Source organism: Papaver somniferum, chromosome 6, assembly GCF_003573695.1.
Source record: "Papaver somniferum cultivar HN1 chromosome 6, ASM357369v1, whole genome shotgun sequence".
Lineage (NCBI taxonomy): Eukaryota > Viridiplantae > Streptophyta > Magnoliopsida > Ranunculales > Papaveraceae > Papaver > Papaver somniferum.
In genome coordinates this window covers 19,527,506-19,538,454 of record NC_039363.1, presented here as the reverse complement: position 1 = coordinate 19,538,454, position 10,949 = coordinate 19,527,506, and the positions used below count along the sequence as shown (strand labels likewise).

Here is a 10,949-nt window from a genome sequence, read left to right as displayed (position 1 = left end):
TTGGTTCATGTTCACCTTTATTTATCAAAAGACGGAACAAAACCTTTGGGTTTATTTGTGGGAGACAGATTTATCCATCCTATAGACTTGTTTGTGTGATACATATTTATCTATTGAAGTCTTCGACTTTGGGTCGTAGAAACTCTTGGTTGTGGGTGAGATCAGCTAAAGGAATCAAGTGCGTAGTATCCTGCTAGGATCAGAGACGTAGGGAGCGCGACTGTACCTTGAATCAGTATGATATTGATTAGGGTTCAACTACAGTCCAGACCGAAGTTATTTTGTAGTAGGCTAGTGTCTGTAGCGGCTTAATACAGTGTGGTGTTCAATCTGGACTAGGTCCCAGGGTTTTTCTGCATTTGCGGTTTCCTCGTTAACAAAATTTCTGGTGTCTGTGTTATTTCTATTCCGCATTATATTTCGTTATATAATTGAAATAATTCAGGTTGTGCGTTGTATTGATCAATTGTGAAATCCAACCTTTGGTTGTTGATTGGAAATTGATTGATCCTTAGATATTGGTCTTTGGTACCATCCAAGTTTATTCCTTGTATTTGATTAAGACTCGCAGATTTCTATTTGCTTGAGTAAGATCAAATCAAGAGAAGAGATATTAACTCCTCGATATACTTTTGCCTAGATTGAGTCTGACTGTCTAGTTGATTCTCTAGAAAGTATATTGGAGTTAGTCCATACAGATTGCTAATCAAAATATTGGGTGTGGTTGACCCCCTCTTTTCCAGGTCATGCTTGTTTAGATGTTTGATGTCCCACGCTTACTACGATTTATAACTAATATTTTGAGAATCCACCTTGGAAAAATTAGAGTCGATGTTATTCTATTGAGCGATAATTTTTGACAATAAATAATTGAACCTTATGTTATGAATTCGGTAGAATCCTAATCCTAGTCATATCTTCATCATGTGGCCATATTTTGTATATATATATATTTTCTTTATTTCTAATATTTTGTATTATGTAAATCTGAAATCAATCTCATCAAGTCCGACTGAACGACAACCTTTCTTACCACTATCTAAAATCTCATCAGTTAGGTACTTACCGTACTCTTCAAACAGAGTTACCTCTTTTTCCAAGGGATTGTTGGTACATGAAGATTTGATATACCTGATATCCATAATATATGACGTGTTCTTCAAATATAAATTTGGTAAATGTTCCTAATCATTTAGTTACCTTGTTATTATATCTAGTGTTAGAGCACTGCTCGATCGAACTCGCAAGCGTTTCTATCTCAAGCTTGTTTGTCAAGTTTAGTTGACAAAACTATAAGTCTTGATTTTTAGTCTATTTATAGCTAAGTCTCGGAATAGGATATAAAGTGTACTTGAGTTGTAGACTCCACGGCGATCATCATACGAAGATGAAGAACTACTCAAGGAACTGGTGGAATTTCATCGACTAAAAGGTATGTGGAAACTTGAACTTATCTATCACTCAAAAGTCTATATACTCTATCTCCTATCTTGAGCCAAAAGTCGTATTGCTATATAAACTTCGATTATACACATTTGCTATTTCGAGCCGAGTTTATCTCGCTTATCTATTTCTCGAAATATGTGTTGGTAAGCTTTCGCTTTGGCCAAGTTCATCTTTACAAGTGACGAAAGTCATGTTGATTATTTCAATATCTTGAAAATCGCTTCGATGAAGAATAATGTGTGAGTAACCTCTATTTAACATCCTCTAAGAATTTTTCAATGTTTGAAATGGGAGCTTAGAATATATAACCTTGAACGGATATAAACATTTTATGTGAACTCATACGCGTGTAAGTCCAAAATCCTTGTACCAATGTATGCGTACTTTGCTGCTTAGGATAGTCGGAACTAAAGTCCGCGTACTGTCGGAAGTTCATGTCCTGTGAATTTCTGCTGGAGTTTGTGAACTGAAAACAAACTTAATCCGGGTATTTAAGTATGCGTACCAGTATGGATACTTGAGTAGGTTATTTTCTAAAAACGGTTTATTCGTGAATTAAAACATATATAAAATAAGGAATGCATATTTGCAAACCGTGTCTATAATGTTCATGAATCGATTCGAGTGAATCAAAATGATTTCCGCTTTGATTGTGTCTTATATACTTCTATGAGATCTAAGCAATTGAACAACTCTCTAACTAGTTCTTTTGAGTCATTTGAACTAGTTATGGTGAAGATGAATAAGGTTGATATGGCTAACCATTTGGTTAACTACTATTGAACCAACTAGGTGTACACGTTTAGGTACGGTTACACAAACCTAAATGAACGTGCATTTCATTTGTGTATAACAAGCTAAGTTCGATCTAACGGTTGAAAGATATTAGCTTGAATCTAATCATGTGTTTTATCTAACAGTGAATATTGAATGCTTTGTTACCAAGGTAATTGTTTGTGGGTGAAACCCGTTTTTGCTGATTTTGGTAATTTTGGGTCTGTGGATGAGAAACAAATCTAAACCCAAAACAATGTACTGCACGGGAGTACTTTTGATTCGAGAGATCAATCTGTACAATCCTGGCCTAAACCAAGAAATGGCCGTTCCAGGCTTGCTTCGGTCACAAAGTGAAGGAGAAGGGTTGGTCTTAGGGAGGGAAGCGAAGAGAGTGTTGAGACCAGAATCGTTGATTCTGAATGTGTAGTTGTTTATGACTTGTATCTTAAAGTAGAACTTACTAGCATAATGGAAAGCCACCAGGTGATTTCTAGATACTGTGTTATTGCCGATCAAAACTTGTTTTTTGGTGAAAATAGGTGAAGCCTATTTATACAAGTCATATTGAAACGTACCCTGGTCTCGTAGGAAGTGGAAACGATTGAGTGGTGGAAAAAATAGTAATGTGTAACCGTCAGACGTTATGCTTCCATGATGAAGTAAGTGAATTCGTGTAACCGTCAGACATTATGCTTCTATGATGAAGGAAATGAATTCGTTTTACCGTTAATTTTCACCACCACTAATTGTCCCTCTTCATGACACTTTCTTGTAACGGGCGCATTGCACGCCGCACGTTGTAAACCGCCAGACCAATACCCTGATGAGCATCCCCCAGTTTGTGACATGTTTGATGTCTCTAGTGTTTTCGTGGAAAACATGTAGCACTTCGCTACGTGTAGCAAGTCAAAGTCAATGGACTTATCGTGTTGTATAGGGAAGTGGCGCCATTTGCAAAGTGGCGCCTGATGGAGCCATGGCATAGCGGCATGTCAGTGGCGTTGTGGCATGTCCACGCCTGTGGCATTGTAGCATGTCCAAAGCTAAAATTTGGCTCTGTGGCCAAAGTTAGGGCTTGGCGGCATGGCCAAGGCTAGGGTTTGGCGGCATGGCCAAGGTTAGGTTTTGGCGGCATGGCCAATGTTAGGTTTTGGCGGCATGGCCAATACGAGGGTTTGGTGCCGTGGTGTTGGACCCACATGTGGCGTGGAAACATTGGCCATGTTGCCACATCAATCCCAACGCTCTGGGAAACGTTATTTGGCTTTGTTTGGCGTCGCAACTTTGCCCAAATTAGGGTTTGGCATGTCGAAACCCTAATTAGTGCGTGTGGCATGCGGCCGTGGCATGACGACACTTTTGTGCAAACGGCACCATAGCTATGTCAAAGGAGTTATGGCAAGGCCATAGTGTAGAAACAGCCACATGAGTAGGGATTGCTGTGGGTGGACATGATATGGTGCCAACCCTAGGGCTTCCTGGGTCCCACACGTCTCGTGGCATGTTGCGGGGCCGAAGTGACATAGTTTTTGTCACGACGGGAAATTAGGGTTTTGGTTAATGCAGAGTCGTGTTTCGGACTAGAAAACCCTAATTTAAGCTTTTCATGGCGTTGGCCTCGAACAAGAGGTAGGTTTGCACATAGGACGTTGTTTATGGCATGTTTCCACGAATTGGCATGTTGGCATGTTACCGCGACAGAGTGTCATGTTGGCATGCCGTTCAATATGTTGTTGTGGCAGGGCGCTTTTGACTTGCCAGTTAGTATGGTGGCGCGGCAGGGTGCATTTGGCCTTTAATGTATGGTGGCAAGTTTAGAACGGTTTGATTGGCCAAGAAAAAGGGGCCGGCCAAACATAAGGCGCATATATACGTAAGGGCTCATGTTATGAACTTTGGATGTAACATCCGAGGTATGCACACATCTCGAGACAAAATAAAAAGAAAAGATGATTAAAATGGTATAAGTTGAGGTAGTCTTTTTTTTTTTTTTTGTGAGAATTCGCAACTTTGTTAGCATGTAAGATGAGAAAAATAGTAGAAAAGCGTATTAATCCCCTCTAGTTGAATTGTGTTCAATCTCTCAACCTCATCAACAATAAATACTATATGTGCATCATACATACTTACCTACCCCCTTGATTACTTAATTAAGGAACAACCGAGAAATTTCCAGCAATTATCACAATCCCAAATTGTTCATTGTAATTAAAATCCCTATCCCAAATTGTTCATTGTAATTAAAATCCCCAACGACAAGAGTTGCTAAAAATGGCTAAATTAGGTGATATGAATTCACTTTGGGTGTTCCTTTTGATGGCAGTGAGGGAGATTGTTTTTCAGTTCCTACTAAACTTCATCTCAAAAACCAAGAAACTCCATACAAAATTTAGGGCATCAACTTTCCATCTCCCTGATTTCAAGTCAATTGATGGCTGCACCCTCTGAGGTTGTTCATGTTCGTAATGTTGGCCCTGAGATATCAGAGGTAAGTGACTTTACCTATTTTGGTACTGAAATTTGTTTTTGGTGACTGATTTTTTTTTTGTTGTTTTTGAATTTCAGAACGATTTGCGTGAATTGGTCCAGCCATTTGGTAATGTCACTAAACTTGTCATCTTACGGGCTACAAATCAGGTACTTTAAGAGTTTTTACTTCTCATGTTGTTATCTATTACCTGTTTGACTCTGAGATTTTTTACATATTGAGCAGGCACTTCTTCAGATGGTAGATGTTGCAGCTGCTGTCAACCTGATCCAGCACTTCATGGATGTTCAGCCTAGTGTCAGGTACTAATTCTTCGGGAGCCGAATACTTATTGAAAGGTTAAGTGTGATTCAGTGATTGAAAGAGTTCATTATAGATTAGTTTGTATTAGGTAAGGGTTTTTCTTTTATACTTTTTAGTATCATCCAGAAGAGAAATACCTAAACAATTGAAGTATTATTTTTTGGTTCATGTTACTTAATTAGGTTTTACAAAATTCTTATGTTTTCTAGGGGTTTTTTTTGGTTGGATTCTGTCATACTGATTGGAAATAAACTTTTCTAAGAGGGTTGTGTGGAATCTTACACAAGACTTCTTAGTGTATCTAAAGGACATGTTGCAATATTTTAGGTTTGCATATTAGTTGTCAATCAGTCTTTTAGTAGTGCGGAATGTACCAAAGCCTTGATGAATCACTGTTGTGCTAATTTTCGTTATATACTCCAGCTTACAGATAGTTACAAAATTAAGTTCTGTGCGCCGTGTATATTGTTATAGCCTCTTTAGCTTTCCTTTGAGCCTTTCCAAGCTTATTTGTTTAGCCCTTCGCACAATCGTTAACCGTCCATCAATTTGATCCTAGAGGCATTGAACCAAAATTTGATCAATATCTTTTAAATCCAGGAATTTGGTGTTCAAAACTATGAACTGTATAAGTCACATTGCAATTTTTTATTTTGTTTAATGAAAAATGAACAATAGGTTTCTGTTATAGTTTAGCATATAAAGTTGTTCTTTACCCACCTAAGAGTTCCTGCAAATGATTTTTGCCCCCAGCTTGGATACCCGTAAATAGTTGTATGTGTCGATCGTTTAGAGTTAAGCAAATACCTAAGCAAGAAAGAGTTCTTAAGAGTTAAGCAAATAACTCTGATATTGGAGCATTATTTGAGCTTTCAATAGATGCATGTGTGGTGGAGTATGTGCAACACATGTCTGCCATTCTCCGAGATCTTTCTCAGTTCACTATTGTCCTTTTCATTATATCACACTCTTTCCTCAAAAAGACTAAAACCTGTACTGATACATAAACTCGTATTGGTGTTTTTGGCTTCGGAATTGAATTAATTAGAGAAGGAGTGCTTGCCACCATGTATTACTCATAGATAGTGCATCGAAATATGTACATCCATGCACTCTGCAAAATGTCCTCAACGCTTCTAACTTCAGTTTTATTTAATGCTGAAAAAGTAAATTCAAATAAACAATATAATTAGCATTAGAAGATTTAAGCTCCAATACGTAAGTAGATACTTCAGACTCCAAATTACATGTTACATAGAGAAATCAACCGTACGAAGCCTAAAATTCGCCATACGCGAGAAAGGATTCTCTTAACTATGAGTAATAACTCTAACATGATACTGTTCTCACAACAGAAATCGTGTATTCCTTGATCTTTACAGATTTTCTTCTCTGTGTTTGAGAATCTAAAAGTGTTTAAAGGAAGCGTTAACTGCATATTTCTTAGTCACTTTTTAGCATATCATATTTTTCTTGCATCACTTTCTAGCACTCCCTAGTAAGCACGAGTTTCTTAAGCTCGGAATTATGTCAACTGCATATTTAGGTATAGGGAAAATGCAATTCGGTTCCTAATCTTAGTTTCAACTCTATCTAACTATTTTAGATAACAACTAGATACTGATTTAGGTGCAGCAATTTTCTTTTTTACCAGTGTATATGATGTCTCCCCCCCTCCCCCCATTCTGAAATCCTGGCTCCGTGCGGTTCTTCAAGCTTTACCAGTGTATATGATGTCTCTGTTTGTTGCTCCTATTTTTGTCATAAAGAAGTTGGAAAGACTTTTCCGGAATTTCCCTTGCAATGATAAGGAGAATAACCACAAAACTCATTTAGTTAGGTGGGAGGTGATGACTTGTGAGAAGAGATATGGTGGTCTGGGTGTTAATGATTTACAACTCTAAATACTTCTTTTATTATGAAATAGTTTTAGAAATTTGGTTGCGAATTTTTTTGGTTGTATCTTTAATTATGAAATAGTCGTTTATTATTTTTATATGACGTTACAGGGGGAGGAACATTTTCTTTCGATTCGCTTCACTTCAAGAAATGAGGACAATGGATCGGAATGGTCAAGGACGCAAGGGTTGGAAACAGGTCAGTTGTCTGGTTTTTCACTTATAGGTTGATAATTGGTTGTTATATGTTTGAGGAGTAAAGCTAGCAAAAGTATGTTTTTTTTTTCTTAATAAGGAAGAAGCCTTTCATTAGATATTTGGGTAGGTTTACTTCATTTCGTGATATTTACTAATTTTTAAGTGTCAAGTTGATCTTTTCTAAGTATTTAGGTTATGTGGAAATGTTTAACAAGTTATGCATCTTAAGTCTTAGTCTTGTCTACGAGCCTCAGTTTGATATAGGCAACCTCTGAAGTGGGTTATAATATATTAATATGAATTTCACTTTTGAGGAGACGCACCAAACATAAAACTTAGGTTAAGGAAATCTTATCTGAGAAACTGATTTTCCTTGGAAAAAGAAACAAAAGAGAAACTAGCAGCTAGGAACAAGAGAGGGATAGTGTTCAGCATAAAGCACCAACCTGTGGAAATCCACCTGTAAACACAGAAATAACAGTATCATCATCAGGCACGTGGTCAGGGTAACCAATAAACCGATAAATCTCGAAATTAGTGAAGGGAAAACAATGCACCTGACCTAGCTTCAGAAGGCTGTAATGCATATAAACCTCCATCAGTGTAGTTAGGCTGTTAAAGAAACATAAAACACCAGAGTAGGAACAGTTGCGGAAGCAGACGAAACTAGACTTGCGAACCTTAGATATATTTTTTTTAAAGCATTGCAAACGTTAGATGTATGCAACACGAGAGTTACCCAATTTTCAAGCAGTGAAATCTATGGAAATGGTGTAAACTGTAAAGAAATACATGGAACATAATACACAGATATACCTGGGAGGATCTGCCTTTTTGTTCAGAAGGCAAAGATGGGTTTATGTAATCCCTAAACACAGATTGAGCAGGAGCATAATAATATTTCAAGTTATTATTGTCTAAGTATTCACTGTATATGTAGGTGAATTGCGTAGCAGGTGACGCATAGTTTTAGTCTCATCAGTTAGGAGATGGGAAGCAGCCGGTTCATCCTGTAGTTGCTTGAGCCCTAGATTGGTTTTTTCAGGGAACAATAGGTTGGTGAGAAAGATATCTTGAGTTGTCTGCTGTAATCAACTTTATTTTCGGTAGTTAAGTCTAAAAATTGTTCGCAATTTCAATTGATTTTGTGAAAACTGAGAAAATATATATGGTGCTTCATATACCCTGACAAAATTGTACAGTTATGCCTGTATTTTTTTCGTAGGAATAGCAGCTACAATTCGCGGAGTTTCAACTAGACACATTTTGTATATCCGACGCACTTGTAGCCTTTATGTAAAGGACTATAAATGAAAATAGATGTAACAGACTTATGAGATAGCTAGTATATCTGTTTCTACTACTGTGAGCCTGCTGCAGAATGACATGATTATTTTCACCGAGAACGAGATTTGATCACTATGGTACTTGATGTAGGAATGAATTCGCTGTGTGAACTAAAAGTAAAACAGCAAGAGAAGTTACTTTAAGAGAGTAAGAGTAGCTGGACCGGTGGTTATCAGATCAGATGAAGTAAAAGGAAACAGGGAAAGACCGTAGTGATTAGATTAGGTCTGGTAGTTACCTAAATAACTTTACTAACGCACCCTTATCTTTTTTGAAAAATTTGACCACCTCCTAGCCATGCTTCGACCATATTTGGCTGAGAGACTAATGTTGCCTAAAAAATAAAATTAACACGTCTTTGTATTGCTGTTTTTTTTAACCCTGTTATTAATCTTAATTATTAGAAATTTATTAACGAATTGTATCTTATGCAGGCATGTTTTTCGCTACTTCGCTGCGATCCGGAGACATACGTTCCTGAACTACCTCCAACCTCTCCTGATCGAGAAGATTCCGATCAATGTTCCAGGTTTCGAAAAGTCGTTATAACAATGGGGGCAAGTATCCTGATAGTGGCAGGGGTGATTGTATTAATTTATTGTAGCAACTACTTCTGATGTTCCTGACCAATAGACTTCCTAGCAAGACTATTGATTATAAATCTCCAAGTGAAGAATTTTATCACACTAAGCCAGATTATTTTATACTGAAGGTTTTTGGTTGCTTGTGTCATCCAATTTTAGTTTCTTATAGGAAAGATAAGCTCAGTATAATATCAACAGCTTGTGTATTTCTTGGTGAATATTCACTATAAAGGTTACAGACGCTTGGATTTACACATTCACAGGGTCTATGTCATTGCTCATGTTGCATTTGATGAGACAGTTTCCATTTGGTGGTAAATTTGTCTTTCCTGCAAGTTCTACAACTTCACCTCCAAGTGTTGCCATGACTACTACTTCAGCACCTTAACACGAATACAAATATTCTAATGCCTACTTCTGAATCTGCACCAATATTTTTGCTAGATGACCATTCTATCCCTGCTTCTATTACTAAAAAAGTGGGGTACAACAACCTCACCCAATATTTCGTTTAGCAATCTGTATGGACTAACTCCAATATACTTTTAAAAGAATCAACTAGACAGTCAGACTCAATCTTAATGAAAAGTTTATCAAAGAGTTATATCTCAATTTCTCGATTCAATCCTTACTCACACAAAAAGAAATCTGGAGTCTCATTGAATACAAGAGAAAATAACTTGAACGGTACCAAAGACCAATGTTCAAGGATCAATCAGTTTCAATCAACAACCAAAGGTTGGATTTACTAATTGATCGATTCAACACACAACCTGTGATATTTCAATTATATAACAAAATATAATGCGGAAAAGAAATAACACAGACACCAGAAGTTTTGTTAACGAGGAACCGCAAATGCAGAAAAACTCCGGGACCTAGTCTAGATTGAACACACACTGTATTAATTCACTACAGACACTAGCCTACTACAAACTAACTTCAGTCTGGACTGTAGTTGAACCCCAATCAATCTCACACTGATCCAAGGTACAGTTGCGCTCCTTACGTCTCTGTTCGCAGCAGGATACTACGCACTTGATTCCCTTAGTTGATCTCACCCACAACTAAGAGTTGCTACAACCCAAAGTCGAAGACTTTAATAAACAAATCTGTATCACACAGAAAAGTCTACAGGAATAGATAAATCTGTCTCCCACAGAAATACCTACGAGTTTTGTTCTGTCTTTTGATAAATAAAGGTGAACAGGAACCAATTGATATACCGGACTTCTATTCCCGAAGAACATCCAAGAAATATCAATCACCTCACAATAATCTTAATCGACTAGCGAAACAAGATATTGTGGAATCACAAATGATGAGACGAAGATGTTTGTGATTACTTTTTTATCTTTCCTGTCGGGGAAATTAATCTTAAGCAAATCTTACGATTGCACTCAATCACGATAGAAACAGCAAGATCGGATCACGCAACTACAGAGAAAATAGTTGGGTCTGGCTTCACAATCCCAATGAAGTCTTCATGTCATCAACCTACAAGGTCTCGGCAGAAACCTAAGGTTAAAGAAGAACCGATTCTAGCATATACAACTAGTATCACACAAGAGGTGTGGGGATTAGGTTTCCCAGTTGCTAGAGTTCTCCTTTATATAGTCTCCAAATCAGGGTTTGCAATATAAGTCACCTTGGTAACAAAGTATTCAATATTCACTGTTATATGAAAACCTGATTAGATTCAAGCTAATATCTTTAAACCGCTAGATCGAACTTAGCTTGTTATACACAAATGAAATGCACGTTCATTTAGGTTTGTGTAACCGTACCTAAACGTGTACACCTAGTTGGTTCAACAGTAGTTAACCAATGGTTAGCCATATAAGCACTTTCATATCAACCTTATTCATCTTCACCATAACTAGTTCAAATGAGTCAAAAGAACTAGTT

The 10,949-nt window shown here is 37.3% G+C and overlaps 1 protein-coding gene across 3 annotated transcripts; it reads left to right on the top strand.

Moving 5' to 3' along the window:
- The first annotated feature begins 4,232 nt into the window (after window positions 1-4,232).
- Window positions 4,233-9,297, top strand: LOC113285520 (polypyrimidine tract-binding protein homolog 3-like). 3 transcript variants are annotated; one of them, XM_026534394.1, is made up of 5 exons: window positions 4,233-4,711; window positions 4,789-4,819; window positions 4,937-5,013; window positions 7,024-7,111; window positions 8,892-9,297. In XM_026534394.1, exons 1-5 carry the CDS (start codon window positions 4,680-4,682, stop codon window positions 9,072-9,074), a joined length of 411 nt encoding a protein of 136 aa, XP_026390179.1. In that variant the 5' UTR covers window positions 4,233-4,679; the 3' UTR covers window positions 9,075-9,297. The 3 variants fall into 3 exon arrangements, with proteins under 3 accessions (XP_026390179.1, XP_026390178.1, XP_026390177.1); XM_026534393.1 differs by having other exon boundaries at window positions 4,789-4,860; window positions 4,949-5,013; XM_026534392.1 differs by having other exon boundaries at window positions 4,789-4,860.
- The last annotated feature ends 1,652 nt before the right edge of the window (window positions 9,298-10,949 follow it).